Genomic DNA, 20,595 nt, shown 5'->3' with positions numbered 1-20,595 from the left:
AAGAGTACCTTCTAGCCAAGCGGTGGACCAAACCTCACATCATCGTCTCCGTCCGACACTCTACCCACGATCGTCGTCCATCAACACTTCATGCAATAATTTTTGTAACGAGCGGTCACCATACTACCGGCGTCGACTCGCATACATTCCGGCCGTGGACATCGATATTCTCAGCGCGCGCTGTCATCAGGATTTGCCACCAAATCATGAAGATATCACCACCACTTCAGACGTCCACCCGTAGCTAACATCTCTCTCCCTCTTTCTTGCGACATGGACAGTCACGCTGCTGCTGCGAGCTCAAACTCCAAGTATGGCGAAACTCCTGCTTTCAGAGTCTCAGCGCAGACGCCGTCGCGGCCGGATCCCCGGAAATCCGCCACCATGTTCAACCCCGTGATGCGAATGCCACCGGTTTTTCAGCCCTACCATTCCACACCCACTGGCTCACCAGAACCTCGGCAACAAACTTCGGCACAATCTGTTCCTGCGAAAAGATCATCACCCGCACCAATAACCTTCATACAGCAGAAGCCGGCTCTGAGACCTCTGGATCAGCCGACGAAACGTCGACGAGTAGAGGAGAAAGTTCCCAAGTACAAATTCACCAACAAGAAGACACCTTTTAGCATTCATCGCCCGCTCAGGAACTCAGACGATGTCCACAAAGATATCTGGACCCACATACTCTCCTTTTGCCCGCCTCGATTCATGCTGCAGGCCAAGACGATCAATTCGCTCTTTTACGAGATCTTGTCTCAACAAGCAATCTGGAGGGAGAGTCGCTATCGACATCTCGGTGACGCTATTCCGAAGTGTCCGTCAGGAATAAACGAACAGCAATATACAGATCTACTGGTAGGCAAAGGCTGCCAGAGTGCTTCGTGTCGCCGCCAAAACACAAACTCGGCCAACTGGGCCCTCCTTGTTCGCTTGTGCCCCGATTGCTTGATGTCCAAAACCACCAGACTACAAGATCTGCCTGTCTCGAGAGTCCATCGTGTGTCCGGCATCCATAATCTCTGCGATGCATTACCTATGCTGTCCATAGCAGCCTCACATCGAAGTGAGCCGCGTGAAATTAGAGTGACCGATGAAGAGGTGTCTTACGCTGAATCTGGTCGATCAGCATCCTTCCGATTCGTCAGGTCAGACTATGATCAGCTCGAAGCCGAATTCCTGGATCTTCGCGACGGCGGTGCAACTGATGAGGCGATTAATTCGTGGTGGCAATCCAAATATGATATCACGATGGGCCAAATGAAGGAGCGGATCGAGCTGAACCGATGGAACAACAGCAATCACTACAGTTCGTCGGCGGCGGAGACTCGTTCCGACCGCGAAACATTTTTCATCTCCAAAGCCAGCGAGCTCGATCCGCCAATAGAGAAGTCGACCCTTGAGTGCTTTACAGCGTACAAGAAAGCCCTATCAACCCAGAACCCGCCGACGGAGCGCTCATGGGAAACGCTCAAGGTCAAGCTATTACCTCTACGTGAGAATGCCGAAGAACTCGAACGCGCTATCAAACGTGTCGAGCGATCGACTTCTGGAGACGTATGGGAGACACTCTCTGATCATCGCATTGGTTGCACCAGATATCCGCCCGCCTTGAAGCCAGAGCAGGAGTTCGTTGTTCAGCTCGGTCGCAGGGAGTTTGAACGCTGCAAAGAGAAGGGAGTTAGTGACGCCGATCTGGTCCTTTTGACTTTGAAGAACACGTACGAGCGCTTCTACAGCGCAGAAAAGCGGCCTCAGGGCCTGAACTACAACGGCAGGCGAGGACCATACCAGCTGAGCTTGGATGACGCTCGTTTAATCATCGACCTTGTTATCAAGCGCGAAATCCCAGCTGGGTCCCAGCTCAGCGTGAGAGTATACAATCGCTTCAAATGTCCGGCCTGTGTCAGAGAAAAGGAACGTGGGCGATTGTTCAGTTTCGCCAGTTGCTTTGAGCACCTCCTCAACCACCATGGTCGAACGGTTGGTGAGGGTCCCGAATTTTGGCGTTATGCACTGGCGGAAAGACCACAGCGGGGTGTGTATTGGTACAGACAACTGCCATTTCCCTGGTATACTGTCCGCTGGCCACGATGCCTGCCAGTGCTTCCCGAGCATCAGGATCCAGCAGCGCTTGAACCGTGGGATCCTGGTTCGACCCGTCCATACATTCAGGAAGTTGTCAACACAACTTCAGCTTTCCAAGGTCGTGAAGTCAATGCCGAGGTCGAGGCATCAGGCTTCTTAGAACTCTTCGTACACGCAGCTAATGCTCTCTCCGGCATACGGCTTGAAGGACAGGCCCTCACACGAATTGCGCTCCAGTTTGCGGTCGATGTCAGTGAGCAGCGCGGTTACGTCAAGCCGGCACTATCGCAATTTTTAGACGTGGTTCCAAGCATCCAAGGCTCCAATCCAGCCATGGACTTTCGATTTCGATGCGGGACATGCATGGCTAATGGCGACCAGAAGGCTTCATCGAGGCATATCAAGCACAATATCCCGATTGACAACCTGTACCTGCATTGGAGAAAATCTCACGATGACGAAAGCCCGACCTCCAGCCGTCGGCGTGGAAGCGAGGACTCACAAACGGCACCACGGGACTGGACACGCGATTTCATGCATCTGCCCTCTGATACGGAGTTGCATGAGCAGATTGTGGACAGTGATGCGGTTCTGGCCAAAGAAAAGGAGGAAATTCACGCGGCGGCCACTGCCAGCAACGCCAGACGAAAACCAAAGGCGAAGGCAACCGTTATTCTTGCAACACGACCGGCTCTGGCAGCGTTTGATGAGCTGTTTCCCATGCGGGTTGGTTGATTAGGTCAGCCTTTGGTGGTGTGATGCAGCGGGTGACCAGTACCCACGGAAAGCTATGGCGTTATTTCACAACGGACTGTACGCGGTGACTCATCCTATGGAACGGTATCGCATTTGAAAGGCATTCAGCAAGGGCGCACGGCGACTACGTGCTCATGGGAGGGTATTATCGGGATGACGGTGGCTTAATAGGGAATTCGCGAGCGAGAATCATGTGATTATCGGATTGCAACTAGTCCGAATTTGCATCAACGGCGGCGAACGGCAACGCTAACGTAACGGCGTGCTCTCTTCCTTGCCTTTTCACTGGTGCGTCCCTGCCAAGGTGGTCCGCCCATGTGCAAGGCTCAGCTTTGGCCTCATTTTCTGATTTTGATACCGAGATAAGGCGGAATTTTTTCTCTCGCCGACGCTTTTTAGAAGTGGAACTTCTCGGAGAGCAGCGACGGGGCCTGTGGCCTGTTGGCGGCTTTGATGGAGACCCTGGGTGGAGGCCAGTAGAATGTTCCGCGGCCACTGACTGTCACGCGAAATCCGTTGCTCAGCAGGTCGGACCCGCCCTCACTCCTACCTTTTCGTTGCCTCCCGAGACTGGGGCGTCCAATTTGCTCTTTTATCAAGGCAGTGGTCACCCGCTCCTTGCTTCCTATCTACCTGTAAGCCTTCTTCAAGAACACATCAGCCATCATGGCATCCTCCACCCGCACCTTCACGCGGGCTATTCCCAAGTCCACTGCCGCTCCTCATACATCCGCTCTGCGTGCTGCCACTCGCAACTCGCGCCAGAACGCGGCGACGAGATTTTTCCAGTCTTCGCGCCGCCAATACTCGTCCTCTCAGAAACCCCTCGAATCCAACACCGCCAAATATGCGGCTGTTACGCTCGTGTCTGCTCTCTTCGGTGGCGGCGTCTATTACACCACCTCTCAGCAAACTGCCTCCGCCGTCATTCCCGAGACTCTGAAGAAGTCCTCCAAAGCCGAAACCCCATCTACCGCTGCCGCGCCCTTCACACCCACCCAGGCTGACTACCAAGCTGTCTACGACGCCGTGGCCAAGCTCTTGTGGGAGAAAGACGATTATGACGATGGATCATACGCTCCTGTTATTTTGCGCCTCGCTTGGCATGCCAGTGGAACATATGATGCCGCGACCGGCACTGGAGGTTCAAACGGGGCTACGATGCGATTTGCCCCAGAGGCCGAGCACGGTGCCAACGCTGGCCTCGTAACCGCCCGCGAATTTCTTGAGCCCATCAAGGCACAGTTTCCCTGGATCAGCTATGGCGACCTCTGGACTCTGGCCGGAGTATGCGCAATTCAGGAGATGCAAGGGCCTACTGTCCCCTGGAGACCTGGTCGGCAAGACCGAGACGTCGCCCACTGCACACCTGATGGCCGACTGCCGGACGCTAGCCAAGGTCAAGACCACATTCGTGCCATTTTTGGCCGCATGGGCTTCAATGATCAGGAGATGGTAGCGCTATCGGGCGCACACGCGTTAGGGAGATGCCACAAGGACCGCAGCGGCTTTGAGGGTCCATGGACATTCTCACCTACCGTGCTCACTAATGATTACTACCGCTTATTGATGGAGGAGAAGTGGGGATGGAAAAACTGGTCCGGCCCGAAGCAATACGAGGACGCGACATCGCATAGCCTGATGATGCTCCCTACCGACATGGCTTTGATCAAGGATGAGGTGTTTAAGGGGCACGTCGCGCAGTATGCCGCCGACAACGACAAGTTCTTCGGCGACTTTAGCAAGGTCATGGTCAAATTGTTCGAGCTGGGCGTGCCCTTCACGCAGAAGGATCGATTTTCCTTCAAATCGACTCTGGAGGCTGAGGCTGAGTGAGTCCGGCGATGGTCGATCGCTACTGCGACATTACTTTGTAAAATCGATTCGCAGCCCCTTCATGGCGGCTGTCGCCAAGTAGCGCATGCTTCCAATGTCCAGACTCTGTTGGCGGAGAGAAATACCCTTTGGAGCGCTGGCGTTGAATAATTCTAACATAGAGCTGGTAGATTTGAGCTGTATCGCTTCACATTCTTGCTACCGATGATGGCATAGTCGAGAAAGCATAAAGCATCTGCCTTTCGAGATAGTGCTGCCTTTCGTAGTCCGGTCCACTCCCTCATCTCTTCGTCAGGTTCATCGGGGCGCAGCGGGTTCCGATAAGTAGCCGCCAAGAATCGCCCTCACGTACCGCCTTTCGGCGTGAGGGTGTGAGATATGGAGATCCTAGAAAGCCAGAATCAAGGATGCAGTACACATGGCGGCGAGGTGAAGGAGGGCGGCACAGTCGTTACCACCAGATCTGGCATCGGTAGTTGCTAACACAAAATCTCACAACAGAGAAGCAGGGACCGACTGGGCACTGTGCCAGCATGAAGGGGGCTGAAACCCACGGGAAGGCACGGGCAGGGTCAAGCGCCCGAGCCCGAACTCTCGGCCCCTTGGTCCCTTCGAAAGAACCACCCCAACCTCTCTGGTTTCACAGTAAGAATATTATTCATTATGGTATACGAATAGAGTGGACTATTAGTTTGCCGGCCATGATGTACAACGGCGCCCTCCCGGCCTTATGATCGGCCTCGCGAAAGCGGCGATGTCCACCATGAGCGAGCTTTCAGCAGCAAGCCGCAGGACGACCGCTACGACCATTTCATCCGCGAGTCGATCGAGACCCGACCCCGGGGCTATCCTTAACTCTCAGCTTACATATCAGCCGACATCGACGGTAGGGTCTATCGAAGCTTCAGCTACCTTCGAAACCGTCCGTTGCTGCACAAGCAAGACGAGATCTGCGAACTCGAAGACGAACTCGCCAAGCTCGATGATGCCCATGCCAAGGGCGAGGATGTCGACTCGTACCGCTTGGTGACGCGCCGGTACGATGAGGAGGACGCCGATTGCCAACGACGGAAGCTCATGGACCGTATTGGCGAGGTGATGAAGGAGTACGACGAGCTCCTGATGCGGGAGCATGAGATTCTAAGCGTGAAGCAGCCGTCCAAGTAGGAGCATCGCTCGTACTTCAACTACATCTGGAACGAGAAGCCGGTCTGCCGGGAGGAGTACCAGTTCATCTACCGGGAGGATGGCTTTGTGCGGCTTGGATCGCAGCACGACAGCTGGCTACCCCGAGGTCTTTTTCAGTGTTCTTCCTGATTTTGTGCTGAAAGGTAGAGTCGTTGGCAAAGGGACGAGGTTCTTCTCCAACTATCGAACGGTGCAGCTGGTCAAGGTGATTGCTGTCACCTGCACCAGCTTGCTGTTGGTCTTGCCAATTGTGGTGTTGTACATTCTGTCCGAAAAGGACGCCTCCGAAGGTGTCAAAATCGGCGTCACGGTCCTTTTCGTTGTGTTGTTCGCTCTTGCATAAGCAGCATTGACGCATGCTTCCCGTCACGACCTTTTCGCCGCATCGGCCGCGTATTGTGCGGTCTTGGTCGTATTCTTAGGAAACGTGGTCACTTGATGAGCCCGCTTCACATCAGACCTCCATACGGATCGTCCTGCCGCTCCCAGGAACTCAAATGACCGTTGGTCAGCTTCTGTTGAGGTCCAGTGGAGATTCTGAACCCACAGACAGTCCTCGCGGCCGGCTGGACATCCTGCTCGGGATCAGGATTCAGCATCCGCTTCACCTCGGCATTGGAACTGAGCAGGGCGAGATAGTCAATCTCCGTGGTCCCACTGTTCAGCCATCTCCCTGCCAAGGGATGTGCCTCAAGGGTGTCGAGGACAAACTGGTGGAATTTCTTGATACTGAACCGTTGGACGATCTCTAGCTTCTGAAGCGAAGCCAGAACGGTGTCCAGCCACTCTTCTGGTGGGATATCTGCGGGGACTGCGGCTATGAGCCTGCCAATTTTGTCCAGCAGCGACGAATGGCGCGAGACTGCGATGTGAATGTTGAGAATGGGTTGACGGGCCGATGCCGCGTACCGCGTGCGGACGCCGTTTCTGCTGAAGACGACCGAGTATGGTCTCTGAAAGTTGACGAAGCGCTTGCGTGACTCAGCAAGCAAGGCCCAGTCGTAATGAGACAAGGTTCCCGTCGGGCCGGAGGAAGTACGGCCCTCAGCGAGGGTATCTTGAGGCGGGAAAACAAGCACCGAAATCAGACTCATGATGAATATTCGGCTGGCAGAAATGTAGACGAAGAAAACTACCTGACAGTAGCACTGGGCGTTATATGCGGTAGTTCTGATTAGAATTGGTTTGATCGTGACAGCGTCGTCATGTGGCACCTCAGAGACGCAAGGTAAGCAAGCCTCTCTTCAGCCCACAAGGACGGCCTTGAAGTCTCTTTTATATTGTACTACGCGTATCTCCCGTCTCCCGCCAATGCCACCATCACATCACTCTGTCCTTCTGCATGCAGGACCCGCTCCTCTTCCGATTCGATGCGACATGATACGCAACCACCGAAAAGGAAAAGGGAAAGCATATGCAAGGAAAATCGCCGTCACCGAAGGATGAGATAATAACGGGTGGAGTGGAGTGTGCCCAGCCAAAGTCGATCCCGGCTGAATGTCCGCGATCATGGGCGGGCGGAAGAAGTGTCTAGCCCACTCAGCGAAGGGTTCTCTTCGAGCCTCATCAGCACATCAGAGGCGATCCGTCTCAGCCTGACTTCGGCGGGCATCGTCATTGGTGGACGAAGTTCGGGAAATGCGATCGCGCGGTTGCGGGCTTTTTGTCGATCGTTCGAGTCTTTCGTCGTTCTCGCCATGACTCTTCTGACGGTCTGCGGCGAAAATTCATGATAAGACACACGTGTTTGACAAAAAGGTGAAAGTCTTAAGCGAGAGGAATGTCGGGTGATGTTTGACGATAAGTTATCTGGTCCGACAATCCGACACATGCCGCCATATCATCGATGCGGCTCTTTCAGCGATACCTGTCGGACTTCTACTCCGGCTACGAAACGCTGCGAAGAACGGGAGATCGCCGCCGCAACAGCTTTATTCCCCACATCATGCCAAAGAGTATCATGCAAGCTGTAGAGGAAATGGAGATACAAGGTCAAATTGAACAAGTTGAAATTGCATTTACGCTATACTTTGGATATGATACAGAGAAATGCGACCCTGTCTTTGTTGCGAATCATTCGGCCCGTTCATGGGGCACGCTGCTCACATATAAGAGAGTAAAGAAAATCGTCAGGGAATGACGGACCGATCCAGCGTCCTGCTACGTATTAGAGCTGATCGTGTACCAGCTACTCCACCAGACATGCGATCAGTAGGCATGTCCTGGGCCCTGCTGGTGGCGTTGGAATGAGTCATACTGTCCCGGGATGGCGACAGATTCGTAGACTTGCTCGCCTGGCGCGGCAGCAACGTGCTCATTCATCCTTTCCTCCGGCGGCGGCGATACTGTCGGAGGTGGAGGCGGAGGAGATGAGGTGGTGGGCTCGAAGCCATCTTGTGGTGTTCTTGGGGTGTGCCTCGTCGGAGGGGCTTGCAGCTTAAATGGCTGCGCCGCTTGTGGCTGGACCTGAGAAGACTGTGCATACTGCGTTGGCGAGTCGTCATCTTCATCGTCGACATTCTTGCGCAGGTTTGGGAAGCCCGGGGTCCTGGGAGTGTCGGCAGAGTGGAACTTCTCAGCACGCGGGGTGTTGATGAAGCCGGGAGTGTTGGGGGCGCTCTGACTGCGAAGCTGAGCAAGATACAAATCCGTTCGGGCTCGGTCGCGGGCGTCCATGCTCTTCCTGAGCTTGTTCTTCGACCAGAAGCGGTAGAAGACAATACCGTAGATGGCGATGACGATGACCTCGACAATAACCTCGATGATGCAGCAGATCAAGCTCCAGTCCTGCAGGCGGCACACAAGTGCGTAGTGAACGTCCTGTTCAAACAGCTCTCGTCGCTTGTTGTCCTTGCATGACCATCCCCAGAGATCTTGACCGCCGCCGGTGGACTTCGTGCCCTGTAGAATGCCTGCGCCAACGAGCCACATGACGATACTGAAGATGAACCAGCCAAGTGCAAACATGGTGTAGTAAACAGCAACCTTCTCAGCTCGCTTGTGACCACCTCGGCAATATGCTGCCAGCACAATGATCGCGAAGAGCAGTGAGACACAGGCGATTGTGAGGACAACAACCTGTGGCCAGATGGGAGTGTTGGGTGCCCATGCAGGCGTGTTGTTCCTGGGCGGAATAGACCGCGTTGCGTGGAAGATGGTGAGAACAGTGCTCAGCATAGCGAGCACAATCAGCGAGCACGAAAAGTTAACGCCTCGCAATACCATCTTGGCCATCCGGACTCTGGTCTTGACTTTCTGTGAAACAGCTTAGCCTCATTTTCTGTGGGAAGAAGATGCCAATGCTCACCAAGTCGCGGGCTTGCTCCTTGTCGGTTTTGTCTTCCTGCTTCTCGAGGTCCATTTCCTCCTTGAAGGTGGGGCTCAGAGGGTTCAGCAGCCGGCCACCCGTGCCTGGGGTCTTCATGGCAGATTTCAGAGGTGGAGCGCCATTCTCAGATGGCACTGTCGCAAACTGTTCTCGGGGTTGGCTGTCGGCGATATAGCCAAAGCCGACGTCAGATGGCTTGGGGCCGCCCTCTGCCATCTTGGGATCCGCAAAAGGCGAACGAGAGTCACCAGGACCAGTGGCAGGCGAGAGGACGGAAGTTGCTTCAGCGAAGCGCGCCTTCCGTGGTGACTTCAGTGACGGCGTAGTTGATGAGCTCGAGTCGGTGCGAAGAGAGCGAGTAATGACCTTGGGTCGAGACTTGTCGTCGTCGCTGTTGTCGAAACCTACAGAGCGATTGCGGTAAGGACCAGAAGTGATGTCAATTGGAGAGACTGGTTCGTAGCCTGGAGAGAAAGTGGGCGAGGTGGGCGCCATGTAGGACTTATGCTCGTTTTTCGTTTAGGTTGGGGGCCTCGTCGGGCGAGGTGCCAATTCTGACGTGAGGGGTAGTCTATTCGCCTATTGCGAGGCGAGGATGCACAAGTCGGCTGGGATAGAGATAGCGGCGACGGGTCGTGGAGAGTGTCGAGAGACCAGCTCTTTGATCGCAAAGAGAACTGTACAAAAAGATGAAGTTTTGTCGAATCTTGACAACAGCTGCGCAATTTGGAGGAAACGCAGCTGAGGCCTTGCAGAAACAGCAGCGCTTGCAGGTGTGATCTGGGCAAACTCAAGTTAGAAGAGGAGAAACGGTTGGCCAGAAGGCCAGACAATTGTGGCTCATACCTCCAGACTCGTGGATTGCGTGGATGCGGTGTCGCCCGACTGATAGGTGTCGCGGGAGGCGCTCTGCGGCCGTTGGATCGGTCGCCGAGGTTCGACAAGTAAGACAAGGTTCAGGCGGGCGGGCAGGACAGATGCACGCGGCTGTGAAAGAATATACCTGCGAGGCCTGCTCGAGTGTGAACGGGGCAAACAGCAGCAATGAAGAATAGAGCAACGTTGAGGAGGATCAAGAAGTGCCTGGTCCTATATTGCGCCTTGAGATGGGCACGCCTGGGAAAGCGCTGCCGGGAGTCTCTTTCCAAATGGTCGGCCATGTTCATTCATTTCCCCATTCACCATCGAGGGCGCTTCTGCACAATGTTTGGCCATTTGGCGATGTGATTGGAGCCAGCAAAAGGACGCTGATGCCGGAACACAGGCGGACGAGCCCAGGTGGAGCCTGCGAATCCCACTCTTCCCTGCTCGATTGGTTGGTGGCGACTCTCGAAGCGCTGAATAGCCAGCCTACTTTATCACGCTCTGCAGCCAGGGATGCACTGCCCTGCAGGCGAAAAACAGGGTGTTTCCACAGCGTTCGTCGGCTGCTGCACCGTCGCCATTGGTTGCATTCATGGCATGGCGCTTCTGACCGTCCTGCATGACAAACTTGGCGGGTAGTCGCAAAGAGGCTGGAAGCTTCGGCAGCTTCCAATTGTGCTGATCATTCGACCAGGCGCCGTCCTGAGACAAGCAGACAGGCATCACACTGTAGTCGCATGATCGAAGTGAATGTACTGTGTAATGAATAAGTGGACGATCAAGCAAGAAAACGAGCCTACGAAGGGCGGAGGAGAAGGTTCGGAGGAGCTAGCTGCCCTGCGCTGTGCGGTGGCCAGGAGCGACAGTCTCGCACCTACGCATCAGCTGGTAGCCCCGAGGCACAAACCTACCGCTAAGCCTCTAACCCTGGTTCTCACATGCGGGACAGTATTTTTAGGTGTCAGCTAGACCCTTATCCGTCGATCGTGGCCTGAACGTCTGCTCGGCTGCCATCTACGGAGTACCAACGACATATAACGGCGATCTTTATGGACAACGGTCTTCTTGCCTTGTAGGGAGCTAACTGCCAGATCGCTAGTATAGAGGCTGCCAACAATAGCACACCGGGTCAAGCTGTTGGAAGAAACATCTTCGTAGCTCGATGTTCTCCAACTCTTCTCCTCCTTCCACAGGACGGCACAGGCCACGTCCATTTTTCCGACACCTGTGAACGATCAGACTGTGAGCACAGCAGCAAGCTGTGGCACCATATGAACAAGAAAGCGATTGCCACAATCGGCTTCAAAGATTCCGAGACTCCTACTGAAGCAGTACTGGGGTTTCTGTCAGTCAGTCTACTTGTTGCTGGAGAATCGCATACTGTATGACTTCGCCTGCTCCGTTGAGCGACCGGTCTCAAATAGTCCCATGACCAACCGTACGGCGCGCCCATATACCGATCGGGCGGTTAGAATTAGAGTCACTCTGAGCTATAAGCATGTGGAATTGGTGTGTATGTTATTCATGGACGTAAAAGGCTAAGTAATGATGAGCACTTGTTCGACTTATCAGGTCCTCGCTGGCCGTCAGCTAGATGTCGCTAGTTTCCACAAGCTCATCGCCCGGAATGGCTTCCAGTGCTGGGATGGCACATCAGGGTCCAACCCAAGCAACTCCAACCATACTCAATTCAACCCGATGAAAGCCGGCTAGTCCTTTGGTGCGGTAATATGTCTTCGAGGAGGCTTTGTGGCATTCGTTATTGACTTGCTTCGCCTCGGCCTTGTTGAATTTGGCTTTGGCGCCGTCCTCATCATTGATCACGAGTACCTTACGTGCACGGATTGGCAAAGACTCTTTGTGTGCTTGCTTAATCTCAAACTCTCGCACGGCCTGCAAAGCCTCGTCCAGATCCCGTTCCTCGCGACCCTCCGCAGTCATCATTCGGTCCGCTGCCTGGCGAGCTGCCATTCCTAGCCGGGTTTGGTTGAATCGGTAGTGTCGCAGAGTCAGGTGGACAGAATGTAGACCATCGCCCTTGAGCTTCATCAGAGGTGTAGTCCAGTCTGCATTCACGCTGAGCTGGGTCGGCCAGGTTGCCAGTCTCAAGTCTAGCTCCAGACAACGAAGGTTGGTCATGTTTCGTGCGAGTCGGGCGCAGGTGTCCTCCCACCGTTTGTCCTGCTTGTTCTTCCACTTGGTGTCTCTGGTCAAGCGCGGCTCACCGTAGCTGGAAATGGTGAGACTGATCTTTGATACGCTCTGTAGGCCCGAGGCTGGAGCGATATTCAGGAATTTGTGAATGGTCTTGATGTTGTTGAAGCAGATGGTTGTCTTTGAGTAGAATACCGGAACGGCTTCTTGATTGATCAGGCGACAGGTCCGGAGAAAGCCCAGCGGATCGGCATCAGTAGTGTCGAGGGAGAGGACGTGCCCACTCAAACGGTAGCGAGGTATTTTGCGGATGGGATCAAGATCGTGCTTTTGTGAGGCTTGGAACTCGCGTTGTGGGTGGCTGCCGATCACAAGGACGTGGCTGCGTGGAATCGTAAGATCATAAATCTTGTTGCGGATCTCGCCAGGCAACTCGAGGAAGGGGAAGGTCGCCCAGACATCGTAGAAGTGGGAAGAGGTTGCTTCGTGCAGAGTTTGGACACTTGGCATTCTGGTAACGGCGGCGACTGCGCGCTCAAGGCATGTGAAGGAAGCCAGAAGTCCTCAAAAGATCATGGAGTGGATTTGCTTGAAGGTAATGCAGCCCTTGGCAGGGAGAAGTTGGAGGCGATGTTCAGTCTATGGTCTGATTCCAGACAGCGGCCGGACAGGTCGCGCATGAGTTGGAGAGATTGAGGACGTAGTGTAGGAACGTGCTGACGAGTGATGCCGGTGCTGATATGATTGTGTTTAAGTTGGGAAGTGAATCCAGATCAAACACTCTCCGTTTGGTGACTCTCCATTTGTGCTCGTCGAATATAAGCAGCACGTGAACCGAACGCCAATCAATGACAGGAGACCACCACAGCACCACCCGAAGGATAGAACCGATGCCCAGGACAACAACGATGATAGAAGGGGAAGGTGGTGGGGATGAATATGAAGGAGGAAGTGTCAGGACCGGTTCTGCCTGGACCAACATTACGGAACCCTAAAACGCCCGGACCCCGCCTCATCGTTACGTGACCGAATCTACATCGTTGGCACGACTAAGCATTGCTTTAGACGCACAACACTGTGCTCTGACGTAAAGCTCAATGATGGGAGAGCCGCTTCCTAGCAGGATTGAGTTGTAGCAGGGGTTGTTCACCGAATGAGACTTCAGGCAAAGGTGCCCTTCCAGAATGGCAGGCAGTTTTCGGTTGCACGCAACGATACCGTATGCGGCTGCGCACGACAGGCGTCTACTGTGCGATCAGAGAGCCGATTCCTACCAGGTCACCGCGTTCTACTGAACAGTCAAGGTTGTTGACGAGGCTGAACAAAAGCACAATGTTGACTCCCCAAAGCAGACGTGCAGGGACCTGGCCGCATCGTCTCCGAGCCAGTCCGAAAGAAGACTAGTCCCTTGCGTCAGCGGGATCGGATCAAATCCGATGTGCAGCGAAAAAGATTGGCCCAACTTGACTTTTTATGATTATGCGTACCTCAGCAGGAATACAACCTTGAGTCAGTCGTTGGATCAGAGTCAGCCTCGCAGTTGGCCAGAGTTCCTATCTAAAACGCACAACACGTCCCGCAGGTAGCAAGCGAGACTAGTGAAGTAAGATGGCGAGCCAAAAGATTGGTATGTCCCCCACCATCTCCAGTTCTCTAGAGACAACGAGGCTGACAGGAAGAAGCTATCTTGTCTGCGTACGACAAGACAGGTCTTCTTGATCTCGCCAAGGGTCTCATCAAGCAAGATGTGCGCCTACTGGCTTCCGGCGGCACTGCCAAGCTGATCAGGGAAGCCGGATTCAAGGTCGAGTCCGCAAGCCTCGTATCCTGTGCCTCTGCATATCACTCTGACTCTTAGCTTACTAGGGATGTATCTGCCATCACACACGCTCCGGAAATGCTCTCGGGCAGAGTCAAGACGCTCCATCCTGCTGTTCACGCTGGTATCTTGGCGCGCAACTTGGAGTCAGACGAGAAAGATCTTGCCGACCAAAACATCAACAAGGTCGATTATGTTGTCTGCAATCTCTATCCTTTCAAGGACACTGTTGCTAAGATCAACGTCACCGTTCCGGAAGCTGTCGAGGAGATTGACATCGGTGGCGTGACTCTGATCAGAGCAGCTGCCAAGAATCACGCCAGAGTCACAATTTTGAGCGATCCCAATGACTACTCGACTTTTCTGCAGGATCTCGAGAAGGGCGAGATCACCGAACAGCAGAAGCAGTTGTATGCCCTCAAGGCTTTCGAACACACCGCCGACTACGATGCTGCTATCTCCGACTTCTTCCGAAAGCAGTACGCGGGCAATGGCTTGCAACACATGTCTCTACGTTACGGGGCCAATCCTCACCAGAAGCCTGCTGCAGCGTACATGAAGGACTCTGAACTTCCATATACGGTCCTAGGCGGTTCGCCAGGCTATATCAACCTCCTTGATTGCCTGAATGCCTGGCCACTGGTTAAAGAGCTCAAAGAAGCCCTTGGCCTTCCCGCCGCAGCTTCTTTCAAGCATGTTTCTCCTGCCGGAGCTGCCATTGCGGTTCCACTTGACGAGACAGAGCGCAAGGTCTTCATGGTCGACGATATTGCTGGCATCTCAGATTCGCCTCTCGCTCAAGCCTATGCTCGTGCTCGTGGCGCCGACCGAATGTCAAGCTTTGGCGATGTTATCGCCCTCTCTGACAAGGTCGACGTGCCTACCGCCAAAATCATCTCCCGTGAGGTGTCTGATGGTGTCATCGCCCCTGACTACGATTCCGAGGCTCTCGAAATTCTCAAGAAGAAGAAAGGCGGCAAGTATCTGGTTCTGAAGATGGATGAAACATATATTCCGGCATCACAGGAAACGCGCTCCGTCTATGGCGTTCAATTGACTCAACGTCGAAACGATGTCAGAATTTCGCCCAAGGATACTTTCGGTTCCGTCGTGGTGCCCAAGGATACTAAACAGCTCTCACCGGAGGCACTCAGGGATTTGACGGTTGCCACCATCGCCGTCAAGTATACTCAGTCCAACTCGGTATGCTACGCAGTCAATGGCCAGACGATCGGCATTGGTGCAGGTCAGCAAAGCCGTATTCACTGTACACGGCTGGCCGGAGATAAGGCAGATAACTGGTACATGCGTTTCAATCCACGAGTTTTGGATATCAAGTGGAAGAAGGGAGTCAAGCGCCCAGAAAAGTCCAATGCCATCGACATGCTCTGCTCCGGTCAAGTTCCACCACCATCGGAATTCGAGAAGGAGGATTATGAGCGCAATTTCGACGAAGTGCCAGGGCCGTTCTCTCTCACTGATCGTCAGAAGTGGCTCGAGGGACTGAAAGGTGTTGCGGTTAGCAGCGATGCCTTCTTTCCCTTCGTGGACAACGTCTACCGAGCTGCCAGGTCAGGGGTCAGCTACATTGCTGCCCCAACCGGAAGCCAGAACGACAACGCGGTGTTTGAAACTGCGGAAAAGCTCGGTATAACATTCGTTGAGCAGAGCACGCGGCTGTTCCATCATTGATTGGGGACTAGTGTTGGTATTTGCCTGCGATTTGCGGATTCAGCGGGGTGGGCATGCCACGAGTACCAGGATGGATGGAGGTAACGACATGACGATGTCAAGTTTCATGAGCCCAAGATACCAGGTCTGACTCAACTCATGCTGATACAAGGGTGCAGGTAGATAAAATGGCAGAACATTCACAGTACCTCAGCAGTCATCCCTGGTCAGATGACCGCCATTGAGATTCATTATGGCTGCGACAAGAGTCATTCATGCACGGGGAGTCTGGCGAGACCTTTCTCTCGGTCCTCGCACCGGAGTCTGCCCAGGGCTGCTCGCTGCCGGTCACGTCCTGTAGTCGCGCGCATCTGCGGAAGCGAGGCAAGGCACAGTCGCTTTCAAGGGGTAGCTGGAATGTGTATCGTCTTCACTGATCCAGGGTCGTTGATGTCTCGTGTCGCTTATCGCCTCGACGCACTCGACCCTGTCTCGGCATTGCATTTCGCAGGTATAGCACTCTCTCATTGGTTTCCCTATGGTCGAATCCTAGATAACACCGCATGGATCTCGCCAGCAAGGCCGAGACTTCTAAAGTCTAGAAGAGCCGGAAGTGCTTGGAACAAAGAAGCTGAAGCTGTCATATTTTTCCGTGGACCGCTTGGCTCGCATATGCCGTTCGAAGAAGCAACAGATCTCCACGCAGCTTGTTGCAGCTAAGTGGGCGTCAAGACATCTCTGTCCACGCCAGGCCATGATTTGATGCTGATAAGCCTCGTCCTTGCGGCCGACGGGCACTGCCGATCACCACGCAGGTGGGTCCGCTTGCTCTTTTCCTCAGCAAACGCTTTAGGCTCTTACACAACACGATTTACGATGATGTGCTTATCATCATGCTCATTTCTTTGGCCTGGGGGACATCCGCACTACGTCTCCGCGCCCCGCCTCGTGGGGTGCGGCTGAGGCGCTACGATTGGTTCCCAAGTCGTGATCGAAGCCTAGATAACGAACGTGCCTGTTGATCTTTCTTTCAACCGCAAACCAGCCACATGCCGTCCACCGAACGCGCATAGGCGGGCGCCGATGATGGGCTGAAGATAATGCAACTCGTCAAGCCCCTGCTAGAGTTGTGCGTTTTGCATTTGTACGAGTTTGGTGCTTCGTCCTGTCATGGCTAGGTAGGTCCTCTGCGCCGGTGTCGCTCATATGGAGCATCAGCGATCCCACGCGTTGAGGAGCTGTATATACAGCTTTCGAGTCCCCTTCAAGGTTGTCAGTCGCTTAACGCGTTCGTCTTCGCACTTTTGATATTGATTTTCTTTGTCGCTATGGCTGAAGTTTCGAAAGTTCATCCGCCGCTTAGCCAGGCAACTGGCTATGGCCTCATCCTGGGCCTCGGCTTCGCGTTTGCCGCCGGTATGATAGGGACCACCTGGGCTCTAAAGCGCTACCATGGCGAAGTGCAGACGTCCGAAGCCTTCTCCACCGCCAACCGTACCGTGAAGTCTGGACTGGTGGCCAGTGCAGTGGTCAGCAGCTGGACATGGGCTGTATGTTTGCCTGTCTTATGCCTCCATGGTCAAGTCGGCTAACTCTGAATAGGCCACTCTGCTTCAATCTTCTGGTATAGCGTACCGTTATGGCATCTCTGGTCCTTTTTGGTATGCTTCCGGTGCAACGGTCCAGATTATCCTCTTTGCGACACTGGCCATTGAACTGAAGCGACGTGCGCCCAACGCGCACACCTTCCTGGAAGTTGTGAAGGCGAGATATGGAACCATCACTCACATCGTCTTCCTGATTTTTGGCCTTATGACGAACATTCTCGTGACGGCCATGTTGCTCACGGGTGGCTCGGCGGTCGTCGAGAGTCTGACCGGCGTTCCCACCGTGGCTGGCAACTTCCTGCTCCCAGTAGGCGTCGTGCTGTACACGATGTTTGGCGGCATCAAGGTATGTCTGTCTCTTCTGCAATCTTTGAAACCCCGAGTTATCCGCGCCGAACGACAGGCTCGGTAGCTCCCCAGTGCTTCGAGCTGTCACCAAAGCAACGCATCCCGTGCCTCGAGTCGTGTCTTAGCCAGTGCTCGTTTCCTGACTGGCCGCAGGCTACCTTCCTCACCGATTATGTCCACACAGTCATCATCCTGGTTATTATCTTCGTATTTGCTTTCAGCGCCTACGCTACCAACGAGAATCTTGGCTCCCCTAGCAAGGTCTGGGAACTATTGACCCAAGCCGGCCGAGACCATCCAGTCGATGGTAACCATGACGGTAGCTATCTCACGATGCAAAGCCGCGAAGGGGCCATCTTCTTCGTGATCAACATCGTGGGAAATTTTGGCACCGTCTTCCTCGATAACGGGTGCGTTTTGCAGCTTCCACTGCTCCCAGGTCATGCTGACATCTTCCAGATACTACAACAAGGCCATCGCTGCCTCGCCAGTCGACGCACTGCCCGGCTACATCCTCGGCGGACTTTCTTGGTTCGCCATCCCATGGCTCTGCGCCACGACCATGGGTATGACAGCTCTTTCTCTGGAGAACAACCCCGTCTTTCCGACTTACCCCGGCCGCATTCCTGATCACGAAGTGACTGCCGGCCTGGTTCTGCCACACGCTGCTGTTGCGCTTCTCGGCAAAGGCGGTGCCGCCGCGACGGTACTGCTCATTTTCATGGCCGTCACCTCTGCTTCGTCCGCCGAATTGATCGCTGTCTCATCTATCTTCACTTATGACGTCTACAAGAATTATATCAACCCCAAAGCCACCGGTCGCTTCCTCATTCGCATGTCTCATGTCGCTTGCGTGGTGTACGCAGTCTGCATGGCTGCTTTTGCTACAGGACTTTTTTATGCTGGAATCGGAATGGGTAAGCTGCCCCTCTGTCTCGCAGCTAACGGACCTTGGAAAGAGAGCTCGTCTCAAAACCTCTCCGACCGAGTACACAGCCTTATCTCCGCAGTACATATTTGGACACAGAGCGAGATATGCTGACATCTCACAGGCTACATATATCTGATGATGGGCTGCATTGCAAGTATCCCTCCCCGCCCACCCATTCGGATGCCGCTTCGAACAGAAACTGGCTGAGCAGACCATGGTCTCGCACCCAAGAACATCCCCTGCCCAAACCTCCGCGCAAAGTCATTACCCGGATCATCCTCGCTAACAAGCACAGATCTCTAGCGCCGTCATCCCCGCCACCCTGACGCTCACCTGGCCGGGCCAAAACTGGCTCGCCGCAGCCCTCTCCCCCGTCCTTGGCCTAGCCTGCGCGCTCATCGCCTGGCTCGTAACGGCACAGAAGCAATGCGGCTCTCTCTCCGTCGCCTGCACAGGCTCTAACTACCCCATGCTGGCAGGCAACGTGACCGCGCTACTCAGCCCCATCATCTTCGTGCCGGTCCTGACGTTCGCGTTCGGCCAGCAAAAGTACGACTGGCTGTCGATGGCAGCTATCAACCAAGGCGACGACAGCGACATCGCGGCGCGACTGAACATCGACGTCGAGAGCATTCGTGGCCAGAGCATCACGACCGAGACGATCCTGGACGCGGGAGAGCAGAAGCACCTCAAGAAGAGTGCGGTCATCGCACGCACGATGACGGTGCTGATGACTCTTGCGTTCTTGGTCCTGTGGCCAATGCCCATGTACGGAAGTGGTTACATCTTCTCCAAGGGCTTTTTCACGGGTAGGCCTTCCCTCTTCTATTACCCAGAACGAGCGTGTCACTAACGGACGATGCGTCACAGGATGGGTCGTCGTCGGCATCATGTGGCTGTTCTTCAGCTCCTTCTGTGTCGGGTTGTTCCCACTGTGGCAGGGCCGCAAGACGGCCGTGCACACCATCAAGTCCGTCATTCTTGACCTCAGCGGGAAGAAGCAGCCGAGTGCGCTGCACATCGAGTCGCGGAGCCCTCCGCAGGAAAGCGACACTGGCGATGTCAGTGAGGAGGTCGCGGAAATCAAGGAGAAGAAATGAGGTCAGTCACAGGGCCAGGTCACGAACTCGCAACAACTACTCTGACGGCCAAGAGAGTGCAGTGAGCCCCGCAAGAGGAAGACGTCGCGGCTCTTGTCATTCTTTGATTGCGGGTACGTTCCTAGAAGACACGTCCCAGCTGTTGTTGATCAGCCTCTCGCTAGAGTCCCTTTGCTCGATAGTCCCAGTAGTTCTTCCTGATGATATCCCACTTGGTTCCCAGCGCCTGTAGACATCGCCTCGCCTTCTCTTTGCCTTCCTCTGTGCCCTGTTCCACGTACGCCTGACTCAACCAGTCGATCGCGTGACTGCTCCGGACTGCGTCGCCCTCGAAATCCAACTCGACGCCCTCTTCGCCCGCCGGCCTCACAAAAGTCTCACAGAACTCCCTCTCACTCTGCAAATTTCTGCCCGCCCGCTTCAAAACCCCTCTTAAATAGTTCCACGGACTTGGATTCTGCGGTGCCACCTCGATCCATTCCTTGGCATACGCGATCTCCCTCTCCACGGCCGCCTCATCCACCGGCAGGAGACCCTCATCCAGTATCTCCTTCCTCACCTTGTCCCCCTTCTCCATCAACTCCAACTCCTCGAGCCCGAAAACCACAAAGTATCGGTGGCTCCAGGCGGAGTTGTTGCGGCAGTCATCGTTGAGTAGCTTCTCCATCTCGATGAGCTCTGGAGAAGGGTCGACGAGCAGGGTGGACGCGTAGCGCCGGCAGAGCCATTGGCGGTAGGTCCAGACGTGGTAGTTCTTGGCGTCGAAGGAGAGGATGTGGGCAAGAAAGGAGATCTCGGAAGGTGGGAGGACACTTGATTCGGGTAGCAGGGAGAGAAGAGATTGGCGGTGGTGCCTTGGAGCGTTGTCAGGTCAGCCAAGAGATTGCAGACGTGTCTCGGGGGGG

The 20,595-nt window shown here is 54.5% G+C and overlaps 9 protein-coding genes across 9 annotated transcripts in view; 5 read left to right on the top strand and 4 right to left on the bottom strand.

Annotated features, from left to right (window-relative positions):
• Positions 1 to 273: 273 nt before the first annotated feature.
• Positions 274 to 2,823, top strand: HMPREF1541_06797 (uncharacterized protein; the record flags this gene model as incomplete). Its single annotated transcript, XM_008721126.1, has 1 exon — positions 274 to 2,823. One exon carries the CDS (start codon positions 274 to 276, stop codon positions 2,821 to 2,823), a length of 2,550 nt encoding a protein of 849 aa, XP_008719348.1.
• Positions 2,824 to 3,510: 687 nt separating this feature from the next.
• HMPREF1541_06796 (uncharacterized protein) lies at positions 3,511 to 5,847 on the top strand (the record flags this gene model as incomplete). The annotated part of the gene is made up of 2 exons (XM_008721125.1): positions 3,511 to 4,676; positions 5,571 to 5,847. 2 exons carry the CDS (start codon positions 3,511 to 3,513, stop codon positions 5,845 to 5,847), a joined length of 1,443 nt encoding a protein of 480 aa, XP_008719347.1.
• A 79-nt stretch (positions 5,848 to 5,926) lies between these two features.
• On the top strand, positions 5,927 to 6,211 carry HMPREF1541_06795 (uncharacterized protein; the record flags this gene model as incomplete). Its single annotated transcript, XM_008721124.1, has 1 exon — positions 5,927 to 6,211. One exon carries the CDS (start codon positions 5,927 to 5,929, stop codon positions 6,209 to 6,211), a length of 285 nt encoding a protein of 94 aa, XP_008719346.1.
• Positions 6,212 to 6,317: 106 nt separating this feature from the next.
• Positions 6,318 to 6,962, bottom strand: HMPREF1541_06794 (uncharacterized protein; the record flags this gene model as incomplete). Its single annotated transcript, XM_008721123.1, has 1 exon — positions 6,318 to 6,962. The coding sequence occupies one exon, from the start codon at positions 6,960 to 6,962 to the stop codon at positions 6,318 to 6,320; it is 645 nt and encodes a 214-aa protein (XP_008719345.1).
• A 1,114-nt stretch (positions 6,963 to 8,076) lies between these two features.
• Positions 8,077 to 9,691, bottom strand: HMPREF1541_06793 (uncharacterized protein; the record flags this gene model as incomplete). Its single annotated transcript, XM_008721122.1, has 2 exons — positions 8,077 to 9,123; positions 9,176 to 9,691. 2 exons carry the CDS (start codon positions 9,689 to 9,691, stop codon positions 8,077 to 8,079), a joined length of 1,563 nt encoding a protein of 520 aa, XP_008719344.1.
• A 2,022-nt stretch (positions 9,692 to 11,713) lies between these two features.
• Positions 11,714 to 12,724, bottom strand: HMPREF1541_06792 (uncharacterized protein; the record flags this gene model as incomplete). The annotated part of the gene is made up of 1 exon (XM_008721121.1): positions 11,714 to 12,724. The coding sequence occupies one exon, from the start codon at positions 12,722 to 12,724 to the stop codon at positions 11,714 to 11,716; it is 1,011 nt and encodes a 336-aa protein (XP_008719343.1).
• Positions 12,725 to 13,822: 1,098 nt separating this feature from the next.
• On the top strand, positions 13,823 to 15,725 carry HMPREF1541_06791 (phosphoribosylaminoimidazolecarboxamide formyltransferase/IMP cyclohydrolase; the record flags this gene model as incomplete). Its single annotated transcript, XM_008721120.1, has 3 exons — positions 13,823 to 13,841; positions 13,897 to 14,023; positions 14,081 to 15,725. The coding sequence occupies 3 exons, from the start codon at positions 13,823 to 13,825 to the stop codon at positions 15,723 to 15,725; spliced, it is 1,791 nt and encodes a 596-aa protein (XP_008719342.1).
• A 1,307-nt stretch (positions 15,726 to 17,032) lies between these two features.
• On the top strand, positions 17,033 to 19,690 carry HMPREF1541_06790 (uncharacterized protein; the record flags this gene model as incomplete). Its single annotated transcript, XM_008721119.1, has 7 exons — positions 17,033 to 17,254; positions 17,307 to 17,657; positions 17,813 to 18,069; positions 18,119 to 18,576; positions 18,712 to 18,744; positions 18,881 to 19,399; positions 19,461 to 19,690. The coding sequence occupies 7 exons, from the start codon at positions 17,033 to 17,035 to the stop codon at positions 19,688 to 19,690; spliced, it is 2,070 nt and encodes a 689-aa protein (XP_008719341.1).
• Positions 19,691 to 19,850: 160 nt separating this feature from the next.
• Positions 19,851 to 20,595, bottom strand: part of HMPREF1541_06789 (uncharacterized protein) — a gene marked incomplete at both ends in the record, with an annotated part of 1,311 nt that continues 566 nt past the window's right edge. Inside the window, one exon of the mRNA XM_008721118.1 lies at positions 19,851 to 20,544. Within this exon, the coding sequence (XP_008719340.1) occupies positions 19,851 to 20,544 (694 nt within the window). The remainder of the gene's footprint in view (positions 20,545 to 20,595) is intronic.

Source organism: Cyphellophora europaea (assembly GCF_000365145.1).
Source record: "Cyphellophora europaea CBS 101466 unplaced genomic scaffold supercont1.6, whole genome shotgun sequence".
Taxonomy (NCBI): domain Eukaryota; kingdom Fungi; phylum Ascomycota; class Eurotiomycetes; order Chaetothyriales; family Cyphellophoraceae; genus Cyphellophora; species Cyphellophora europaea.
This window is presented reverse-complemented; position numbering and strand designations above follow the sequence as displayed.